The sequence below is a fragment of the Notolabrus celidotus genome, chromosome 12, assembly GCF_009762535.1.
Source record: "Notolabrus celidotus isolate fNotCel1 chromosome 12, fNotCel1.pri, whole genome shotgun sequence".
Lineage (NCBI taxonomy): Eukaryota > Metazoa > Chordata > Actinopteri > Labriformes > Labridae > Notolabrus > Notolabrus celidotus.
In genome coordinates, this window is record NC_048283.1 from 31,007,143 (window position 1) to 31,032,228 (window position 25,086).

Here is a 25,086-nt window from a genome sequence, read left to right on the forward strand (position 1 = left end):
CTGCAAAGCATCATGTAACAGTACATAAAGCTAACATCAGAAAGTATCTGAAAAAGAGTGAGATTGGTGGTGAGTGTGGCCCTTACCTTTCTCACTGACTGACTCACTCTCTATCTCCACATCCTCACAGCTGGTGTACTCTGGTGTGGTGGCCAGCTCCTCCTCTGAGCTACTAAGTGACACCTGCCGCATCTTTCCTCCCTTTTTAGTTTTGTGGGGTTTGGGGGGTGGTGGGCGCACAGACTCTGACTGGTCTGAACTGAGAGAATCATTCCTCAACATGCTCTCCATTTTCTCCCTCTTCGTCTTGCGGACAGCTGAACTAGGGTCCAAGTGGTGTTGTTGCCTCCTCATGGGATCTCCACCCATGTCGCCTCTCCTCATGTCCCCTTGTCTGTCACCCAGCACAGGGCTCCGGTGAGGCGTAGGGGGGCTATGATTAGAGGTTCTGTGGCCCCCAAGGCCAGGACCCATGGGCCCAGGAGAGGAGCGATCAACGGAGTAAGAGCGCTGTCCCACCATAGGCGGCCTGCGCTCAGTGAGATGTTGTCGTGACAACCGGATGGGGCTTGGTTCATCCTGCTCCGTGTAGGCCAGGGACACATCACTATGGCGGCGTTCGTGTCTAAGGCGCCCAACTTCCGCGTGCATCCTCATCTGCTCCTCATAGGGCTGCGGCTTAACAGGATACCGTGCCAAGTTGGGGTCACTACGATAACGAGTTTGGAATTCCTCCTGGCGCTGCCGCTGGAGGTCATACTCACTTGGTCCATCTAGCTCCTGGTCCAGCGGGTATTCCTGGGAGTGCCAGCGTCCAGGACCCCGCCTGTCCCGGTAGCCCATTCGTGCTGCATCCACATCTGGGTACATATGTGGGCCCCGCGGAGCCCGCCGGGGGTCCCCATCCCCATAGTCAGACGGTGATCTAGGCATACTGCCGTCTGTCGGGGCATACTGTGAGTGGTCGCCCCCCTCCCTTTGGTCGTATTTTTGGTTTGGATCCCTGGACGCAGATGGGCTTCGTTTCCTGTAGAACAGACAGGGAGACAAAAGGGAGGGATTTATTAGTTTGTCCATTGATTTCTTAAACGTATTGCTCAGGTCCTGACTCTTAATGTAGCACAAAAATATATATTATTTTGGGGGAAAAAATTGAGGACCTTATATCAATGCTCATGATCACAATGTATGTTTTCAAGTTTTCTATTAAACGTGTATCAATTACAAGCCTGCCAGCTCTTCATCACTGATGTGCAAATCTGCTGAGGCCTTCAGTTCATAGTCTATAGCTTTACTTTACTTTGCCCTCACTGCTCAGGACTCAGTCCTTGTCAAAGCGTGATGAAATCATGCTCTGTCTGAGTCAAACACTCACACAGAAAAGAGGGAGAGAGAGAGAGAGAGAGAGAGAGAGAGAGAGAGAGAGAGAGAGAGAAGGAGAGAGACAAGGAGAGAAACAGTGAGAAAAAAAGAAGGGGAGAAACAAAGAAGAGACAGAGAAGAAATAGAGAGAGAAAGATGGGGGAGATAGAGAGAGTGAATTAAGGAGTGAGGGGGAGGGATATAAAGAGTGTTTGAGAGAAAGAGAAGGGGAGAGATAGAAAGAGTGAACAGAGAGAGTGAGAGAAAGAAAGATAGACAGAGTAAACCAGAAGGAGAGGGAGAGATAGAAAGAATGAACGGGAAAGGGAGAATTAGAAAGAGGTAGAAAGAGTAAACGAGAGAGAGATAGAAAGAGTAAACGAGAAAGAGAGAGAGATAGAAAGAGTAAACGAGAAAGAGAGAGAGATAGAAAGAGTAAACGAGAAAGAGAGAGAGAGATAGAAAGAGTAAACGAGAAAGAGAGAGAGAGATAGAAAGAGTAAACGAGAAAGAGAGAGAGAGATAGAAAGTGTAAACGAGAAAGAGAGAGAGAGATAGAAAGTGTAAACGAGAAAGAGAGAGAGAGATAGAAAGTGTAAACGAGAAAGAGAGAGAGAGATAGAAAGAGTAAACGAGAAAGAGAGGGGGGAGATAGGAAGAATGAGCGAGAGAGAGAGACAGATGGGGGAGATAGAAAGAGTGAGCCAGAGAGGGAGGGGGTAGAAAGAGTGAATGAGAGAGAAAGAGAGAGGGGGCAAGATAGAAAGAGTGGAAAGAGTGAGCCAGAGGGGGGGTAGAAAGAGTGAACGAGACAGAGAGGGAGAGATAGAAAGAGATAGAGACAGGGAGAGACAGAGGGGGTAGATGGGAAGAATGAGCAAGAGAGAGAGACAGAGGGGGAGATAGAAAGAGTGAACGAGAGAGGGGGGGATTATAAGGGTGAGTGAAAGAAGGGGGGAAGATAGAAAGGGTGATCGAGAGAGAGAGGGGGGAAGATAGAAAGAGTGAGCCAGAGAGGGGGGTAGAAAGAGTGAAGGTGAAAAAGAAAGTGGAGAGATGGAAAGAGGGAAGAAGAGAGAAAGAGATAGAGACAGGGAGAGACAGAGGACTAGAAACAGGGGGACAGAAAGAGAGAGGGGGAGAGACAGAGAAGATAAGGAGACAGAGTCATAGAGAGAGAGAGAGAGAGAGAGAGAGAGAAAGGGAGGGGGAACATAAAGAGAGAACGAGAGGGGGGGAGAGACAGAGAAAGCGCAAAAGAGAGGCTGGAGAGACTGATAGAACAAGAGAGAGGGGAGGAGAGAGAGTCATAGAGAGAGGGAAGGCTGCCAGGATATGACCTGTGTGTGTTTCCAGATTAACAGTGTTCGTGTGTGTGTCCTGTGTCCCGTGTGTACGTCCTGTGTATGTGTTCCTTATGTGTGCAGGAGTCAGGTGTGTGTAAGAGGAGATGAAGAACCAGGCAGTGTACAGCGAGTAGTGCGCTGATAAATGATTTAGAGTTTTGCAGATTGTATCTGTGTGCACAGCACAGTGAGCATGAAAGGCTGGAGAAAGAAAACACTGTCTGAGATCTGTCCGAGTTCATGAGCCTCAGAGTCCTGATACCTTTTGTTTACTTCACCAAATTTCCTGTTTGGTGAAAAACCCAGAGGTGTAAACTAATGTCATGACTTCTTCACTTTTGTTTCAAACAGGGTTTTTAGCATCATGTTCTCTGGTTTTATGTACGCTGTAATAAAAACGCCTTTTTGTTGCAGTACTGGAAATTTCAGGAGAATGACTTGCTAAGATGGACACTATTGGGAATGGTTATATTCAGTAGCCCCATATTTCTAAAATTAGAAAATCAATCATTTTATCTTTTTCTGACTGTCGAGAAGGAAACCAGCCAGGAAAGCCTGAAAAAGCCTCAAAGGCTTGCAAAGCCTGGAAAACCTAACTGTGCATTAATTCTTTTGTTAAGTACCAATTACTCATGAGTCACTTTTCTCCCACATTTCTCCCACTTTCTAAAAAAACAATAATGACATTTTGGGTGGGTAAAAAGCTCTGTGAAGCATCCCTTTTTTATTCATGACAACTTTCCAATAATTTCAAAGGGCTCCATAAATCACTGTTGCCAGCTTTTTGCTCACTGGCCAAGGTAAGGACTCCTTACATGTGACTGGCTGATTCACTGAACCACAGATGAGGTTTGATCCCTGCCTACAGTGACAAAGACTATTTGGGTTACTCTACATATAACATACATTACAAAATAAATCAAATTGAAGTGAGGCAGAACTAAATACAATTCTGTCTCTACACTCAAAAAAAGCAACATGGGTGTCTGTTTTATCAACATAAGTACAACATGTAGCTTCTATCATATTTATTCATGTTTAGTGGTTAAACATTTTTAAATCATGTAGTTTTAACATGACATTAAAAATCCTTAAAACTACAAGATTACTTAATGTCAACACAACCTAATGGGTTTAGGTAGGAATCCCATCTGGCAAAGAAGAGCCATTACGGGGAGTTGGGAGAGATTGCCTGTGACTGACTGCTATTGGGGTGCTGGTGATCTAGCGGTCTAACACAGGGCTTCCAACAGATTCGTGTCCGGTCCGTCTCCGATACGCTGTGGTCCGGCACCGTGCTCTCTCATCGGTCAACATCCACCGTTTGTGTTTTCAGAACGTGACATGGAGCAGGACCGGCGGACAGCTGGAGTCATGTGACCGAGGTTTTCCTGTGGTAATCACTGAATCCAGGATTCTCCTCATCCATGTTGTCTTTATCAGCCTCTGAAAACTTCTGACCTGTTGACTCCAGGCCTGGCTCTGCTCATCATGACATTTTGTTGTCATGGTTAAGTTAAAAATGATCTGGTGATAACACAGAGTGTTTTATTCTGAAAATCAACCGGATGTTTTCATTTTGTTTTGGTGCCTGACTTCCTGTCCCGCTCCATCTGCTCTGTGCTGAATTGATGCGTCGTGCTCTGGTATCCGGCAAAAATAGAAGTCTTGCGTATCTGATCCATTGCGTTCCAACCTGCCGGATCAGAGACGCAGCCAGAACACAACAGAGCAGATCCAGTGGGAGTTAACAGATTGACTAGAATAGAAACCTCGGATACGGAATGGACACGGATCTGGTGGAATTTGGCCATAAGCGCCCCACATATTGAGGCTATCACTAAATTTCAATTAAGTGGAAATTATTTCCATAATTTTATTACGTGCACCCAACAAATTCTTTCTTTGAGTGTATGTTAAGTTTTTCGAAATAGTGGTAACAGAGTGAAGAGCCGACCTTCAGGAAGAGGGACTTCTGTAAAGGTCAAATATGGACGGTTAAAAAGTGAGAAATTATGTACAGTGCTCTGATACAAATTCTGTCTGACAGCAACACTAGCTAATACTTAGTTTTTTACATGAGAGCAAAGAAGAAATGCTAAAATGACTATTTGGTCATATTACCAAAAAAAAACAGGAAATACAAGATAGGAAAAAACTAATACTGTGAAGTTCCTTTTAGCCCTACATAGCACTGTTGCATCTTTAGCTCATGCTGCTGTTACTCTTAACTTCTTTGTACACTCTCACTGGTGTGTGTTCAGTCCAGCTCGCAACCATTTCAAAGAAAAAAAACTCCAATAAATGTAATAATTGCTACTTGCATATGGCTGAAGACAAAGTTAGCGACCAGCTAGCTACATCACTGAAGTGTTTTAGCAGCAGAAGAGAGTGATGTTGCCCCAGGAGTTGTTGGGGACCAAAACAGAGTTTGAAAAGAAGTAAATACTGAGTTTTTAAAGTGTCAGTGGACACCAACCAGATGTATATGTTGATTTATGCTGATTAAATGATGAAGTATGACTACTGAAGTGCTATTCTTTGTTTGGCTGCCAAGGCAAGAAGAAAAAATCTGTTTAGGAAAATTGCCCCAAACCCAACTTTGATCCTCTACCCCCACACCCTTCCACTCTGGATAATTAAAATATTTGGTGTCTACAATACACTGACTGTAGATCCCAAAAAAAAACAATGGGAGTTCGTTCTAATATGCACCCTGTAAATCGTCCAAAACTAGCCAAAATCAGACATTCCATTCGTATTTGTGGACTTGGTGTTGGGATTTCAACAGGACCATAAGAGACTTTTTTGTAGGTCTAGACATGATACATATTCCTAGCAATTTTAAGGCAAGTAGTTTGAATCTACTGTAGGGGCTGGATTTTTGAATATATAAAGGGGCACTAGTGAGCAGGTTATGCAACACTTATTCACAAAGTATTATCACTTGTAAATTTCCCCTACTACTGACAAGAAAAAGACAACTACTGACAAGAAAGAAAGAAACAATAAATACGCATTCCAGGAGGGTTCTTGTGTCATGTTTTTGTGCTTTGGTCCTAAAAATACTGACTCACCTAGGTTTTAGATGTGCCTCGAGATGTGCCTCTAAACTAAAAAAACCACAAAGGAGAAGCTGCCATTTAAATTTGCAAGAGGAGAGACGTCACATCTGACCAACAACACACAGATGCCATCACCTGAACTCACTTCATCAAAAGTGGATCCACATAAAGAGACAGAATCAGCAGCTAACTGGTAGACTGATGAATGGTTTGGAATAAGTGGTTGAGGCATGTAAAAACAACAAAATATGGTTGCTCAATGTAGACATCCTTACCCAAAACAAAGATGATAAGGTAAGTTCACACAAGTGACCTCTCCTGTGTGCTTAACAACAAAACAATTATCTCCAATCACCTAAGAATCTAAATGCAGCTTGCTGGTGATTCAGCTGGAAACACACATGAGGGTTGCTGCATTATTCATGACCTGTTCCTGGACACTAACTGAGCAGAGCTTCATTCACAAATTCAAAGTGAAGCGTCAGCAAAAAGAACTGTATGCTTGAGTAGGGGACTGAGGCCATGACTTGGATTGGAGAATGTGGGGGATGGGGGAGTGTGTGATGAGCATAAGAAACATGTCATTACAGTAGCTCATCTATGATGAAGGCATGTGTTATGTGCACATGTATAGGTGCGTGAGTTCACTTATGCATACACAGCTTCATTTTGGCTCTTAGTTCAGGGCTTCAGGCTAATGACCCCTCTGGGATGTTGTCTTGAAATCCTATTCCCTGAACTCACACATTCACATGGATAATGCATATTGCAACTACAACAAACATTAACCAACTGCACTTTGACAAGCCCTAACTCATCTTGACACAAGGATCGCATTTCCCTGGTCCTGTGAAGCCTCGTATGTCCTTCGTGTCCAAACAGAGAAATGTCTATGACAGGTAGCAAACAAGCTAACTATGCTCCATCAGCATCTGCATCATGATGCTAATGCTGCCAGCCCTAAACCAGCCTTCAGTGACTACAACAGAGCAGTGGTGCAGCACTAAATTTTGTACTGTGCATTATTCCCCAATTGCTCCAGCTGCCACTGCTACTGTAATAGCCTCTCTGCAGATACCTCTGCACAGCTCAGCCATGACACACTCCACTGATTGTAGATTTGAATTCAATCCCTAGTAACACAGAAAACAATAGTAAGGACTAAAATGTTAAAGGAAAGAGATAAATCATTGACAATATGAAGGAACTGGAAGAAATACGAGAAAATACAGCGGAAAAATGTCCAGTATCTGTGTTCTACTGTGTGTGCTGAAATGCAGCTGGTATGAATTTAGCCTTAGTGACAGGATGGCTATGATACTGCACAAAAAAACCTGCTGTTGCAACAACTGACTCACACACTGCACAGTGACAGACCCTCTCCATCACTTCCCCTTATAAAGCAAAATGTTTGTCTGATGTCACGGAAGACGTGGCACTGCGCATTGGGTTTACATCAGATCAACTTATAGCAACTGTACCAACACGGGACCATGTACAAAGTAGAGCGGTTGTACCTTTCTGTATGTTCCTGCCGTGGGAATAACAGCAGCCCTCTTTTCAGCTGTTGTTGCCCTATTATGAGCTACTTATAGACACCCTCTGCTGTAGAAGTGTACATGGCCTCCCTCAGTTGGCGACAAGGACAGTGATGACAATATGATTCCTTATCCCTCCTGTTACCCTCAAATTTACTAACATCTTTTATCTTTGGGGTCAATTTGACCTCAGCATTTTAAACTTCAAGAAACTGATTGTTACCCAGATTTATGTGACAGATACTTTATGTTTCTTCGTTGATTACCTAAGTAGTCAACAAAATATATTTCAAGCATAAACACAATTTAAAGCATTTAGAAGGACTTTATTTGTAAAACAGAACATCAGTTTGTCATGCTCTCGTCGGCCCTGCCTTGTTTCTATGTTATCAGAACGTATGACACAGGACTCATCATTGAATGTCTTTAGAGACATGGTGGCTGGAAATATTATATCTCAATCTAAAGGTTGGTGGTTAGATCCCAGCTCCTACAGTCACATGCAGACGTGTCCTTGGTTAATAGTGACCTCAATATCATCCAAAACAACCAAATCAAATGTGTGTAAAATTTTGATATTTCTTATGTTATATACAGCTAAAACAGCCTGGGGTCAAATTGACCCCAAGGAACACCGATGTGTATTTTTTTTTTTAACAGGAAATTGGAACATATCAACATTTTAATTTTACGTTTCCCCTGTTTTCCCCATTCAATTAGGAAAAGTCATGAAATATGAAGCCAAAAAAAAGATTTTAGTGATGAATTTAGAGATATTAAACATTGAATGAGGTACAACTGATCCTCGAGGATAATAGGAGGGTTATAGAAATGGTCCAGTTATAATGCAGGACTTTTTATTAAATATAAGAAGAAAAATGACAATGACAGCATGGACATGACTATAATGCCTGATTTCTTCGTTGACATCCAAGGAAACTACCATTCCAAAAAACTTCATACAGCTGTAAATCAGAAAAGACAAACAAATCTCAAAGATGCTGCATAAACATGCCTTCCATTATTGCTTCTAAGAATAACTTATACTTCTCAAGTGATCTAAAGGTAAATCCGATATTATTACCATTTTTTTAAAGAACACTTCTTATCAAAAGCAGCATAATGTATCAAATCCATGGCTCACAAAAATCATGGGATTACACTATGGCGCTGAAAGATTAAAAAGTGTGACCCTAAAAGATTAGAAGTGACCTGACATGCTTGCCATGATAAAACCTTTATATGCCATTATTTTGTGCAACATAAAAAAAGGAGAAAAACACAAATACATTTCCAAATACAAAACAGTGTAATGAGAAGTACTTCAGTCTGCAGTGAGATTGTCCAGCTCCGCCTCATTTGATGTGTTTGTGCTCTGACCTACAACAGGGTTCTGATCAGAAAGTACTACAAGAAGAGCAAAGGGTCTCAGGCTGGGAACAGACTAGATTTTCCAAACTGTGCCATTCTCTCGATGTGTACCACTGCCTCAGCTGAACGATGAAAGGGCTGAGATCAATCAGAACGCCAATGAGGTTAAATTAAAATTGGATGTTGGTTTATGATAAAAAAAGAAAGGAAGGGTTATTGCACTTACTTCTGCAACATATAGGCAAGTGATCAATTTGTGTGTCTGTGAATCTGTGTGGAGCCTCTGACTTATTCTACTTCATGATAAAAATCTACAACCAATCACAACAAACCGTATCTCAAGACGCTTTTACAAACAGAGCAGGTCTAGACCACTCTATGTTAAATTATGAACAGAGACCCAACATCTAGATAGGATTCGACTCAGTCCCCCTTTTACTAACAGGACTCAATCTTATCTCATCTTAATCCACCATGAGCATTGCACCTCACAGTAATTAGCTAGTAACAGGGAGAAGGAAAAACTTCCTTTTAACAGGCAGAAACCTCGAGCAGAACCAGACTTAGTTAGACACACATCTGCTTTGATCGAGTTGGGGTTGGATCGTACTAGAGTCGTGCTCAGACTGGTCTAGGAGCAGCTTTGCTCGTCAAACATTTGAAAGATTTACTGTAACGTTTGGAGCAAAGTGTAATTAATTGGTAATTCAAAATTGACATAGTGGATTCTGATCATTTTGTGCCCCCACTCTCATTCTGCTTACTTTTCTTTACTGTATCCCTCCAATCACAGCTATCACAGCTATAGAATGACAGAGATAGAATAGAGGGGTGTATAAAATGTAACCTTTTCTTCAAAAATCAAATAAGAATTGATCTCCACACACATTTGACTAAGAATCAGGTTGATACTGCATTGCTAAACCATAAAAAGCATAGAGTATCAACAACTGAGAGATAACAAGGAGTTAGGAGCTTCACAGGCGTTTGCAGTTTGATAATCAAAGCTGCCAAACAAGGCATAATGATGCCTTATACACACAGATACCAATTCTTATACCATATTTCTCCCTTTTAGCATTTCCTAGATATTTATTCAAGCTAGTTTTAGAACCATCTGTATCAGACAAAAACAAAAGAACAACTAAAATACAATGATGCTGCTTTCTTATACTATTTTGAAGATAATAGTTGATATAAGTCAAACCTCTGAGGCACTGCTGTATGAACTTAATCCAAGATGCTAACGTAAAATAACAGCTGATGTTACTTCAAATATGCTGTATATGTTGAACTCCTTCCATTCAAATACATCAACTGGCAATCAAAATGAACAGCACAGCACTTACATTTTAACACTACTGAATAAAGTATTGAGAAACACGGTCATATTATCAACCCTACATTTAAAACTGCTGATCAGAGACTGGATTATGAGATACACTGGACTTACTTGAAGCAATTGTCAGATCCTGGGATGCATTTCAGTTTAAATATCTTCCTGGGTGCTCAATGCAAACACACAGCTCTCTCTGCAAAAAGCATTAACAAGCGCAGTCCAGTGCAATCCAAAATACCTGATATGCCTTGCAGCCTCCAACCAAATCCTTGTTGTTTTTCCAGTCCTTTTTCCTTTGGCACTAAAACATGTCCTTGTTGAATAAGTGCTATGGATTCTCTTCACACGACAGCATTACTTGTAGTCTCACAGTAGCTCTCTTCGGACTGTGTGTGACACCGGCTCTGTCTGCCCTGCCTCTGCTGCCACTGAAGAAACATGTTAAATAAGAAAGCCAAAAAGCAATCAAGTTGAAAATGCAACTCTGCCCCCGTGGGGATTGTGCCACCTTTACTTTGCGGATAATGGAGAGTATTCAAATGAGAACAAATGAGTGGCGCCACGTTGCAGATGTCTCAGCTTATTGGAATCTGGCCCACTAATGACAAAAATATATCCTTTATATATCTCTTTTTCAAATGAGATGCCCAGAGAGAAAGCAAGAGCAGGAAAACAGGCTGAATGTGCGTGTCTCAGCCAAGAGCAGGCAGAGATGAGAGACGAGAGAAATGCCTATAAAGGTCCATTTTCAGACGCAGTCACTCTCCCTTTTAAGTCTTACTCAGCCAGCCGTTTTGTACGGGGGACGCCTCTCAAAGTGAAAGAAATACATCCAATCCCTTGGTTATTTCAAACAAAATCATCCAGGTTAAAATCCCACAGCAACCACTCAATTTAGTTGCAGTTTCTAATATCCAACATGACCTGCTTTGCCTCTGACGGTCTGCTGCATCCACAGTGCCCTGCCAGTTGTGGAGAGATGGGACAGTTTATGACTGCTGCAAAGGTTTCTGGGAGCCTAAAAGCAGGCTGACTTGTAGGTTTAACAACATCATCATCATCGTTATGATTGGCTGGAGGTAGAGCAGCCACGTCAAACCCTGCCAGCCTGCTCAGTGCCCTGCCTGGGAAAGGATTACAGTCCTACGTTGATTACTATCTGATCTATCACCAATCACAAGCAGAGCAGGTCTCACCTAATCTCTTTCAGTCTGAGGTCTTTGATCCTTAAACTGAACAAAAATACATGTTATGTGTATTTTTTATCCACTGGGTTGATTTTCAGGCATCGCATCAAATCCAGTGGAGGGGGGGAGTGGGACAGACAAATAGTAACAGGGATCGAGGAAGAGAGAGAGGAGGATTTCTCTAACATGTCATTTTTGTGCATTGCAAAAAGGATCAAAGACTTGTTCTTTTACCTGGTTCTGCATCATGATGACACAGCTGATTTTCAATGACCTGGTCTGATAAGACTGCTCAGTGCATGTGTGGCTGTTTTATGGCTATCATGATGTTTTTAAAGTCTCTTTTTCATCACTATTCTCAACACTTTTCACATCTGTCACCGTGTTTCTCAGAACGCTTCCCTTTATTCACACATCCTGCCACTGCCTGCCTCAGCCTTCCCTTGAGACTGGCTCTGAGTTGGATTGAGGATACGCTACGACTGTGTGTTCTGTTTGTGTTGGCTGTGTGACAGCTGACAGACAGGAGTGTGGAATCTGGTGGAGCAGGTAGGCGATGGGTTGTCGACACAGCGTTTCCCAGGACAGAGGCTGGGATGGGGGGGAAATGTTAAAGGACCTTTGGGGTTTTTATCATCATATAGTCAGGGACAGGGCAGGGCTGCAGGGCCCTGAGTGGTGTTCATTAGACACCAAGAGGTAAGAGGGCTACTTCAAACCAGCCTGAGAAGTGGTAAAGTTTGAGTGTATTTGAGAATGCTTTATATGCCAGGAGTGAGTAGTTTTGTTGTAAGTGAATAGAGTTATCACATTTTGTACAATACATATTTAATTGACATGTTTCAGTCAATTATTCAACTAAAACAGTGGTACCCAAAGTGGGGGTCAGGACCCCTCGGGGGTCGCCATAGTGGTAGCGGGGTTGCAAGAAGCCTTCCAAAAAAACAGAAACAAACCCAAATTATTTAAAATTGATTATTTTATCTATTGCTGTAAAAATATATTCCTCAACATGAATAATGCTTTTATTCTACACCTTGCTTTTAAAAAATCTATATTTAAAATAGTATTATGGTTGTTTGGCTGATGTATCTTTTTAGTGTTGTTCTGTTTGTTTGTTTAGGATTAGCCTTTTGTGGCTAGCACGTGGTTGTGAGCAATGGAGGTCACCAGTAGCTAGCACCATTGTTTTAGGGGTCATGGGCTGAGAAGTTTGGGAATCCCTGATCAAATAGTTCATTATGGCAATGATAATTCCAAGGAGATACAGCTAATTGTGTTCTACATCAGAAATCACTCAAGAGAAAAAACGGTACCAGCAGGCAAAACATGGATATTTTGAATTATTAAAAAACAATGAACAAATGTAACATGCTGTGCCAGATATACATATATATTTTTTTTTACCTTGAACAACTAGGTCAGGAATACAGCAAAAATAGATACAAGCTGATCTCAGCACCTTTCCCTTAGCAGAGTTAGCATGCCAATGCTAATAGAATGTACTTATATCGCCCCTTTCTGGTCTTTCAACCATTAGAAGCATATTACACTAAATGTCACATTCACTCTTTCAAGCAAGCATTTATACACTAATGCCAGAGGCTGTGATGTAAAGTGCCAGACTGCCAACCAGTAAATGAAATCACACACAGTCACACACTGATGGCTACTGCTTGAACGAAATTTAAGGTTCAGCGTCTTTCCCAAGGACACGTCTACATGGAGACTGCGAGACATGGGTTCGAATCACGACTCTAATAATATAAGATGACCCATTCTGCTTATGAGCCACCGCCGCCTTTGCCTTTGTGATGACACTGGACCAAAGAAGATGACCCAGTTCTTAATGAAAAATGAGGACTGAAATTTTCTCCCAGTAAGTTTTGTGGAAAGACAAGGATTTGTTGAGCTTATACTGTTTGTTGAGTTCAAATAAAGCGATGCTGCGCTGCACTTGACATGCGTCATCTCACAATCATGAGATTGCTGGTCACTACCTCTGCTCTACCATTGCAACTGCCCTGTACTAGTACTGAGCTCAACCTTTCAGCCCCACCACTTCCCCAGCATTCAACTGCAGGCTCCAGCAAGGGGGTTTAAGATATTATCTAGTCCTCAAATATCTGCATGTAAAATAAATCTGCAGGAAGTGATGAGGTCGTAGGCTAGACGCCAAATAAAAACAATGTTCTACTGCTGCAAACATCACAAACCATTACAGAGTGAGTTGTCTGACTGAGATATGATTATGGTTCTTTTGTTCTCTATAACAACTTTATGCAAGGACTCTGAAAAGTAAATTACTTCAAATGTCATCTCGTGTTTCCCACTCAATTTTATTTTCAGATAACTTTTAACTATATTTTAAATAAATGGTTAGTGTGCCCTCTTAGCTCATCAAGTATACCCTGTCCTGCAAACATTTTTCTTCTGTATTTTCACATAAGAGATCACACCTAATTTAGACACCATCCAGAAACATCTGCCTCTGCTAATTCATGGCTACTAATGTATGGCTTCTAAACTTGGGCCTGGCTTCCCTGCCCTGCTCTAGTATCTCTCTACATACCATTCTTTTTGGTGTGTTGGTGTGTTGGTGTGTTGGTGTGTTGGTTTGGCGATAGGTGAGAACTAGTTTGAATGGGGCTGATTCCTGGATTGCAGGAGGTGTGGTGGGCTTAAAGCTGCATTTCCACCAAGTGGTCCAATTCAGTCAATTGTTTTCTGTACGGTACGGTACGGTAACGCGTTACAAAAGTAACGCAATAACAGGAATGTATTACTTCTTGCTGTAAGGCAGTAATGTAACCCATTACTAATAAAATTTCGGTAATATTATACCCGTTACAAATGTCAGTAACGCGCATCACAACGCATTTCTGAGGTCGGCACCAGAAAAAAAGCAATCTTTTATAACAGTTTGTCTAAAATCATAACCGTATCACCTAGAGACTAACTGTAAAAAAACAGAAGCTCCGCGAGAAACATAGCTTTCCGGTGGTGCTCTCAGTGTGTTTCTGCGACATCCAGAGGGTTTTCTGTGCCTCTGAGAAGATCAGTGTATTTTCAGAGACTACCTGGATTCGTCCAAAACTGAAGGTAATCCATGATTTATGGATCAATCTGATTGAAATATGATTATTCCTACAGTTCACGGAGCTAATAGAAGGCTGACATGTTTGTTTTGGACAGTCAACCAATCAATGGCTGTGACTGTGATCAGATGACCCCTGGGGCTGTCTCAGACATAGACTGTATAAAATATGGACGTAGTATCCGTGACGTCACCCATCTTTTCCTGAGAGCTGTTTTGAAGCCAATCGACGGCAGCAGCCATATTGGTAATGCGGAACTCAACCAGGCAGAGTGTGACGTAGTGTGAGCCTCTTAGCCAACCAGTATAACAAAAAGTGTATCTAAATCTGATTACCAACCCCAGCTTCAAGATAGCTTACCCGCAGTACTAAACCAAACTTGACCACTAGAAACCCACCCTATCTCAATGAAACGCCGGTGACAGGGAGTGCTCACTAGTAATGTGCAGGCTCTTGCTGCCATTTATCCCAATCTATAGTCATTCTTTGGTAGGAGCAATATGGGCAAGTTGCTGCTGAAGGGCACGTAAGGTCTGAATTAGGTACTACTCTACAATAACCAGTAAAGTTATATAACAGCTCCCAAATATACCCTCCTAATACCCTAAAAATATACCCCATAGTATGTAGCATGTACCCTGTAAGAGCTCAGCCAGTAGTCTTGTTCTGTCCACTTGTCTTGCTAGTAATAATTGATGGTTGAAGCGTATAACTGATGGCATTGACACTTCATGCATGTGGGAGTGGATCAGGAGAAGGCCCAAGCTGATTTACATGCATCCCATAAAAACCTAGTCGTCAACAGATGTGATGTCTGAGAGAGGCATATATGCAACCCAACATAAAAAATGTATCATGTGTCTCCACATATAAAACACTTCATAAGACAACTGTACATAGTGCTATTTTTAATTCTGCTCGTGTATATATTTGAGGCCATCTCTCTTTTTCATGAACACTTAACCTAGTTATAAAGGCTATTGCAACACTCAGATCTGTGATGCTGTCCCCAAGTCTACCATGCTGTATCTCCCCAAATAAGTAGCAGACAAATTTCAAATATGCCTAGTATCATTCAACCAAAGTGAAACATATCAAAGTGTAATCACTGCATTCCCTCACTCTATTAGTTTATCTTTTTATAATAACCAAATAAGCACTTTTCAATTTTCAGGCATTCCATTTCTGATTAAATAAAGGCAGTAAGTTGTACACACATGCACACTTTCTGATGCCTGATGCAGCATTGTGTTGTTGACTACAACAGATACTCCTTTACTCCTTCTCCCGCTATTGTGGAAAGTTTTGTGTGAAGCAAGAGGACACAAAGTTGTACAGCCCCACATCTTTCAGTTTAGCAGACAGTGTCTGTAGATCTGTGAGTGTATTCACTAATTGGCTGCAAGAGCACAGACTCTCCTCCTGTCTAAGAGCAGACAAACTGGTGCCTTCTGTGTCCATGTTTATACTCTGTGTGGTTAATACATCTTCCACACTGCTCCGCCTGTTAGGTCTCCTTTTTAAGAAGAGGCACCGCAAGCACTCTATGTAGGCCAAGCCCCAACAGAATATGCCATTGGGATTAGCTACAAGTCAGGATGGTTATGCTGCTTGCGTCTCCCCTCCCCACTGAAAGGTTAGAGGAGCAGAACACGTGTATATTTTTTTCATCTTCTAAAGAAAAACAGGACATGTGAAAAATGCACATCACAGCTGGAATTTAATGGAGCAAACACATTTGACGAATAGAGAAGTTCTGTCTGTAATTATGCCTCCTGACTTAGATTGAACAGTGCTACTCTGTGATGGACAACTGTTGCAGGGTCAGATAGAGGGTTTCCCTTTGAGAGCCCATAAATATTCAACACCTCAATGGTAAGTAATTAAAATTAAAGTTTTTATACCAACAAGAGAATACAAGTGACTTTCACTCATCTGTGACCAAACCCTACAGCTACATTAGATTGGGGGGGAAATGTGTGCACCGTATATGGTGAATGAGAACTTCTGACAGGCTCTCAATGAAAGATAGCTTAACTTTAATAAGGTCTATAGTGACCTTTACCACAAATATCACATTGCATCAGAATTATTTTGGGGGGTAACTCATTACTTTAACTTTACTACAATTGAAAGACAAATATCATACCTTTGACTCCGCTACATTCCTGTTAATGTTCTTGTTACTCACTTATTTTGCTCTGTAGTCAGCTGATGAATTCTGCTGTAACTTGCTAAATACTGCAAAATGCTCTACTCGTGGTCAATTAAGATGAGCTAAGACAGTCTTACCCTATCTTGATGTTGGGTCTTTGTTTATAATTTAACATAGAGTATGGTGGGACCTGCTATGTTAGTAAAAGCATCTTGAGATAACGTTCGTTGTGATTTGGCGCTGGTGGCCTAGCAGTCTAGGCATCTCACTTATAGAGCTATAGTCCTCGTTGCAGAGGTCACTGGTTTGACTCCCTGCAAGTCGACCATTTTTTTTAACTGGAGTGTCGCTGGTTCAAGTCCCGAAGTTTAGCAAGTGGACTGGTGGCTAGAGAGGTGCTGGTTCACTTGCCTATGCACTGCCGAGGTGCCCTTGAGCAAGGCATCGAACCCCCAACTGCTCGGGGTGCGCTGGTTGATGGCAGCATCCTCACTGACATCTTTCCCTAAGTACATGTCAATAGCATGTTTGTGCATAAAAATGTATGTATATGTCAAAACTATGTATAAAGCATGATCAAAACAACACGTGTGGAAAAATGTAATTTTCCCCATGGGGATTAATAAAGAACGTTTCTTGTTGTTCTTCTTCTAAATAAAGATTGATTGATTGATTGATTGATTGATTGATTGATTGATTGATTGATTGATTGATTGATTGATTGATTGATTGATTGATTGATTGATTGATTGATTGGTCATCCTGCCTCATTTTCTGTACATCATATCTTCATTAGTAAGCCATAAAATAGGTAAGCAATTACATGCCACTTTTTAAAGTTTGACACCAACTTCCTCTACACACAAAATATGAACACATTTTCCAGCAACTGTGTGTTAACTGTTAAGAGCTTGTCTGTCATTGTTTATTTCCCAAAGCTCTCCATGTGGAGAACATACTGGGATTGGTTGAGCTATTCATAACCTAGCATATTCTATTGTAACCTGGACTGGGCTTTATTTCTGCAGTGGAAAAATGCCTTAAAAACCCAGCCATCTCTTTCTCTCTCTGACATACAATTTATTGAAGGTACACACACACACACACACACACACACACACACACACACACACACACACACACACACACACACACACACACACACACACACAGCTCTGTCTCTTTCTCTCTCCCCACTCATGAATTTTTCTTGGTTTTGCTAAGTATGCATTTTTCATTCCAGTGAGCAAGAAGCTGCATTTGAAATCAAAGGCAGTGATGCTGCATGGCTGTCTGGCAACACGGAAAGTGGGGAGGTAATGAAAAAAGCTCAGGGGTGAGTCAGAGAATGCTTTAATAATCCTTGCTGCCCAAAATAACATCTCTTGAGCTGGACAGACTCAAGACCCTCTTGGGAGACGAGCAGCAGTCCAGGTAGGTCTGGACACGTCAGCCGCATCTTTTACCCCCACATACACTTTCCCCCTCTCTTTCCTTTTTCTACCAACTCCTGTGAGTCTATTATTGTCAACAGATAAGACTGCAGCAGCACGGCACGACGCGGCACACAGCCAAACCCCCCCTGTACCAAGTATACAACAACACTAAGCAGGGCGTACGGGTGTGTGCACAAGAGGTAGACAAGCTGCAGGAAGTGTAATCCAGGCATGGGAAGGAAGAGTATGTGGTCGGTTCACAGGTAAGCAATGTTTTATTGGCTATTGTTCACTCATCACTGACAAATGATGATGAGGTCCAGGCTAAATAGCTGTTCATGGTGGGTTCAAGGTTGGGCCTACATTGTCTCATACAACACGTTCCCATGCCTGTCCCCACAGTGTTCCCAGTGCCCAGTGCGAACAAATGAAGGGGGTATAAATAAACTTGTCATCTACTGTTAACAAATAGGATCTAATATTTTCTCTACAAAACCTGGGGACTTACTTGATGTTTTTTTAAATTCTACAGAATGCTGCTCCTACTTACAGCACCATTTCGACAGAATTTGGAACAGAAGCACATTCAGATATGCAGTTTTTGAAAAGGAACCCGACTCAGGCAATGTGTGATGTAATTTATGCATAACACAAGGCCAAAATGTTGCAGTAGCACATTCAAATGTGCAGTAAAAGATAGAGACTTGTCTTTCATTGGGCTACCTGTCACCAAAAGACTTTGAAAATGTAGCTTCTGTCAGTATAAAACTTTTATATCATCTAGTCATGATTTTATTATTAGTAATCTCATTATAAATCCTGACAGAAGGATGAGTGGACAATCATTAGACGTCACGTGAATCTTTTGAATTCAAACCGAACCGAATTCAAACAGAAGAATCTACTACCATGCTTACACCTAGAACTGACAGAAGAGTACACAATTTTGTAGCAGTTGTTTAGCTATGCCTGAAGATTCCACTTACATTTTTAATCAAAGTTGGGTTGGCGAATTACAAGATGAACACAACTACAATAGTTATGCTAAATAAATGAATATTCTGGGAATGCAGTAGCACTGGATTCGACTGTGATTAGTTTGGTTCAGGGTACAAAGACTATACATGCTGAACACTGTCACACTGCTGATAAAATTGCTACTCGGACAAGCTTCTTATGAGCGTTTCATACACTGTGAGAGAAGAAACACTGAATTTTAAAAGCTGCAGTTACACAGTGAAGAGAAAACACTGAGAAAACTTGAAGCCACCAACTTGACTGCAGCGTTTCCATGCTAATGTGCATTACAAACAACATCCAGCAAGCCAGGACACAGCACTTGTAGTCAGTTTTAGCTAATAATTTTTAAATTAATAATATAATAATAATATAAAAAATCATCATCATCATTTAAAGCTCTGTTAGTGTGGTTCTTGGCACTTTTTACTGAAACTGATGACAATATAAGGAAGAAAGCATTCTTCAAAATGAGATGATTCAGTGTTAAATGTCACTATTGACTAACAGACTAACAGGTGGAATGATTACCTTTCAAAGTGGAAGAGATTGTCATGAGCTCCTTTTTGTTCCCTCTGTGGTAATTGTGTTGTTTATTTCTTGTGTTTCTTAGTGATCCTCTTGTGTGTTTCTAGTCTATCGCGTTTCCAGTTTTATTTTGTAGTTATTGCTCCCTGTGTGTCCGGTTTGGTTTTACTTCCTGTGTTTGTCTGTTTTCCCTCCATTTTTGATTGTGTTCTGAGTGTTTCCACCTGTGTCTCGTTTGTCTCACCTGTGTCTGATTACCCCTGTGAGTGTTTAGTCTCTGTGTTCCCTCCCTGTTGTGTCAGTTCATTGTGTGATCTGCATGTTTCATGTCAAGTATATTTCTGTGATTCCTGTGGTTCCTGTGATTCCTGTGATTCCTCAGTTCTTGTTTGAAGTAAGTTTTTGTTTTTCCTTTGTTTATTAAAACATTATATTATATATGCTTTTGGTTTTCTGACATGTGACAGATATACCAGATATTCATTTCTAAAGGTGAATGCAGTGTCATCATCTTACATGTTTACTGTTCAGCCATAGGAACCTTGGTATTAGTACCCTTTTTCTTCCTACCCTATTTTTTTCTTTGGTTTGATGTTTATACCATATGTTCTGTACTCATGATGTTAAAGCGAGGGTCGGTAGTCACGGAAAACTAGCATGAATTTGAATGTAGCATTTCCTCAGGATTCCGTCTAACCCTCCCCCCTCCCCTCGATGGCCCCAAAACGACGGCCCCGCTCACATGCACGAGCGCCGCTGATCAGGACCATATGATGGTGACTGATTCAAAACCGGTCCTCAGCACATCGCTTGTGTTTTGTACTACGTCAACTCATGTCTAACTCAGAGGTAAGAAAACACCAAAACATTCTCATAGTGAAAGTTAAAAACACAAACAAACAACAGGGATTTGATTGGTTTCATCATTTGGCTCCTGATGGCAGGGATTGGTTGGTGTTTTCTCAGGTTTACTCCGGCTGTAGATAGCTGCTTTTTTTCCCCTCTTTTTTAAGAACACATTATGTATTGATTACCATCGGGACATAAAGATCATTTTAACCAGTATAACAAAAAGTGTATCTAAATCTGACTACCAACCCCAGCTTTAACCTGTTAGTGCAATCTGTAAACATGCATATTACTGCCCTGAAATTGAGATAATGGAAAAACTACTCTCTTCTGTATTTATATAACATTTTTAACAGGAATAAGTTACAAGAAAGAAAATTAGATGACAACTGTACAAAACATAAGAGGGAAGGTCTATTAGGATTATTATTGTAGGAAGGATTTATTTTGATCTGCTTCTTTCTTTTCTTTTTATTTATTAATGTTTATTTGTTTTTGAATTATCATTATTTTGTTGTGATGACAGAGATACTTTTTTTTCATGTATTTATTCATTCAATTTTCTTTTCTTTTCATTTAGTGAAGCAGATACACTATTTTTCTATTCTATGCATATACAATTTTGCAAATGTATGAATGCTACCAAAATATGAAAAAGTAATACAATTGTAAACCATTAAAAAAAAAAGATATGTTGGTATTGCTCTCATGTATCTAAAAATTAGTGACAACATTTACCAAATCATTTTTTTTTTGCTTGTAAATATCAGCAGGCTAAATCAGAAGTACAGAAATTGCCAGGGAAAAGAGGAATGAACACTACCAGTTATATTCATAAGAAAGAGAAGTCACTTCAGAAAAGTTTCTAGCGTGCTTTATAAGAGCTGCAAACTAAACCACCTTTTAAGTTTCACTGTAGGCAAAGGGGATTAGTGCTAAACAATCAGTCCTTGGTGGTCTCATTTTGGAAAATAATAATTTTGCTTTGAATCAAGTAACAAAAGACCAAATCAAAGCCAACAGCAGCATGTTCACAAAGTTTAGTTAAAGCCACACAGCTTTAGCCGATGCTAAACTCAGCATACCAAACTTGAAAAAGTACCAAAAAAACCGACCAACATGAGATTTATAAGACAGTTTTCACTGCAGCAGCTGCTTAAGGTGATCTCGTTTTCTTGATTCTGTTAAAACTTTTCTCAAGTCACTTACTTTCTGACAACTTTATCTGTTTTCTGTGCGTTTTCAAATTAATAACCTGCTGTTTTCCCCATCTTCTCCATTCCTGTTTTGGTGCATTTTCCCTCAAGTCTCTTTCGACGTTAAATTTCAAACAGATCAGCTGCTAGGAGGCTTGCCTGGAGGCAGACAGGAAGCTGTGCATAATGGGAAGATGATGTCTACCAAACCTTTCTTGTCTGGGAGATGTCGCTCTACGGGCACACACACACACACACACACACACACACTTTTACAGAAACACACATATGCATGCTTTCTCTCAGAGGAAATAAAAGTCATTGAGCAGCTTTGTCTGGTACTATGGTTGAAGAGTTACAGGAAGTCAACAAGTTAATAGATATGGAAGACAACTATCTACAAAACAAACAAACAAGTTTCAGCACAAAATAACAAACTCTTAGTGGTCAGGCACCTTCATATCTTAAAGAGCTCATAGTGCCCTATTACCCCTCTAGAACACTACGCTCCCAACATGCAGGCCTGCTGGTCGTACCTAAAGTCTCTAAGAGTAGTATGGGAGGTAGAGCCTTCAGTTATCAGGCCCCTCTCCTTTGGAATCATCTACCAGTCAAGGTGCGGGAGGCAGACACCCTCTCTACTTTTAAGAGTAGGCTTCAAACTTTCCTTTTTGATAAAGCTTATATTTAGAGCTGGATCAGGCTTGGACCAGCTCTTAGTTATGCTGGAGTCCCTGAGCTCTCTTGTCTCGTAGGTTCCTCTGAGTTGCCGTAGACGTCCTCCTGCTGTGGACGTTCCAGACTGCAGCTGCTACGGATATGCTGGAAACCAGTGGCAACAGCTACTACTACTGACTCGTCTCATCACTATCATATCTCTCTCTCTCTCTCTCTCTCTCTCTCTCTCTCTCTCATTCTTTCTATCCCTCTTTCCAGACCCAACTCGGTCAAGGCAGATGGCTATCTAACATGAGTCTGGTCCTGCTCGAGGTTTCTGCCTGTTAAAAGCAAGTTCTTCCTTGCCGCTGTAACTAGCTAAATAGTGTTTTCTTTCTGATCATCCTCCACTGCAGCTCTCACTGTTTGGGTTTTTTCTTACATTTTAAAAACAAGAGTTCCTTTTTTTCCTCTGTGTCAGATAAAAACTCTCCTCTCTGTGTCCCTGTGTGCTCAGCAGAAGGACCTTTTCTCGTGAGCTCAATGGCATTGACAAGCCAACGTCCCAATCGATGACTCCACAGTCAGACCTTTGCAGATCGAGCCCCAGACCAAAGGGCTGTGCGGGTTAATTGTAATTGCATAAGACAGCGTCTGTCACACATGCCCTGAGCCGAGGAGATGAAATGGCCGGAGGGACCCTGGACTGAAAAACATTTAACCTGAGACAACATATATATATTCAATCAGAGGTGTGAGGAGGCGGTGGACTGCATGTTCATCCTCATTTCTCCTTTAGATTTCTAGATTTGCATACAATGGATTTCATTCAACCTGGCTGTGTGCTGTACAGATCAGGTCTCAAATCATATTTAATACAAATACCAAAACATACAATCATTCAACAAGGAGAAGAAAGTGAATGATGTTCAAACAGCATCAAGAGAGACTTGTAAATAAATCGAAGGAGACCCAGGTAGTGGAAAAAAGAAAACCCTCAAAGTCAGCTACTTTTCCCTTCCTTGCCTCCCCTAGAGATCAGATCAACTACTATCCTAAAACCTAATGAACTAGTAAACACTGGGAATTAGATGAATATCATATGGGGTTTCATTAATGCCAGCAAGCAGACTCCCAGAATAATGAAGGAGAGACGCGGAGGCAGGACAGGACAGTTACTGGAGCTACTTCTCTGTGTTTACTCAGCATCTGCCTGCCAGAGGAGAAGGCGTTTGATCACTCCCCGGCTGGGTTCTCCTCTCTGCTGTGTGGCAGGAGAAGCCCAGGGAGGCAGCCGTGCACCGCCAGGGCCGCCTCATTTGCAACACAAATGAACTGAGCTAATTGTACACGTGAAAGGGGATGGGGTAGCCGCACACAGTGCAATGTTTGCAAAATATGGAAATAATTAATCTCATTGAGCTCATGAAATACCATCAGTGTTGCAAAAGAGGATTTGAGAAGGGGCTGGGGATGAGACGGATGATGATAGCAATGGACGCAGATGTTTAGATTAAGCTTTTTCATTATTGCTTTATCATGCAGCTTCTTCAAGTGTATTTTTGGTAATTGAATAAATTGGAGCATGAAATAGATTTGGATTACAGGCACATCAACAGGATTATGCATAAAGCAGTCTCTTTCCCATTCATGACACAATGTGGGCATATGTATTATGAAATCAGGTCACTTTTGCATTGGGTACTTAGAGTGAAAATAGTGACAAGAAAACAACCTAATTATCTCAAAAGATTCCTAGGGCATTATAGCCTTCTATAAAGACCCGAAAATAGTCTTAGACTAATATTTGAAAGAAAATAGATCTCATATACACAGACGTCACATCTTGTAGTTGTCCCAATGAACAGGATGTATTAAATGTTGACTCAGGTGTGGCATGGGGACTTCATCACACTATTTAAAGGGGATTTAGCTGAGAAAGTCAACCTGTTGACCTTAAAAAGGTCTGACCTTTAAATCCATTTTCATCAATAAATCAAATGTAAAACAAGAATGATGATGCTGTGAAGTACCATGAGGATAAGAGAGACTTCACAGTGATCACTTACTGGAGTTTTCATGGTGGAATTTGGTGAAAACAGAGCTAAATCAGGTGTGAACATGTTGCCATTTTTCCACTATCTATCTAAGGATAAAAGCATCAGAGAACATTACATTGTTGAATCACTTCGATGAAATGTTCATTTTAGTGCTGAAAGGATAACAAAAAAATAATTTCCAGTGTAAGGTGAAAGCTTTTTTTTTTTTTTTACAAAAATAATAAAGATGATCCATTACGGGTGATGTGATGTTAACTCATTAGAGACATTATAAAGAGAGCAGATTTAAAAACTCCCCACAGAAGCAGGAAAAATAAAACTGCTGGCACTTCAGCTGCTGCTCTTGATGTAGTCGACTAATAGCTGACTGGTATTTGACACAGAAAGAATCCAGTGGCTGTTGATGTAGATACATGGTGTGAATGTGTCAAGAGTATTTTTGATAGAAGCAAATTTCCCATAGAAAAGTGATCTAAACATAAACTTTGAATCAATGTGTTCAAAAAGGCATTGAATAAAAGTTTCACTTTCTAAACTGTTTTTCAAACAAAACCAAGCAGGCTGCGAGAATTGAAGCCAATGGAAAGTGTTAAAAACTGCAGTTCCTCGAGTGTCCACTTAAGACTGGCTCAGAAAGTACCAGAAACCACATACACACCAATTCCAAAAACTGATCTTAATTAAACACGTCTACAGCATGGTTTAAAAAATGACTTTGGTTGGAATGGCTCATTTCTCTATGGACACACACTGTACAGGGGGTACATTATTTTCATTCTGCAGCAGTTGAGAAGATGCTAAGATTACGATTTTTGAATAATGAGGGGCACAGCTGACTTAACGGACAGGCGGGAACACTGTAGCTGTTGGCGAGGAGGCTCA

The 25,086-nt window shown here is 41.0% G+C and overlaps 1 protein-coding gene across 1 annotated transcript in view; it reads right to left on the minus strand.

Annotated features, from left to right (window-relative positions):
* Positions 1 to 25,086, minus strand: part of rims2a (regulating synaptic membrane exocytosis 2a) — a 170,845-nt gene that overhangs the window by 85,607 nt on the left and 60,152 nt on the right. Inside the window, exon 4 of the mRNA XM_034698543.1 lies at positions 87 to 1,027. Coding sequence (XP_034554434.1) covers positions 87 to 1,027 — 941 coding nt within the window. The remainder of the gene's footprint in view (positions 1 to 86; positions 1,028 to 25,086) is intronic.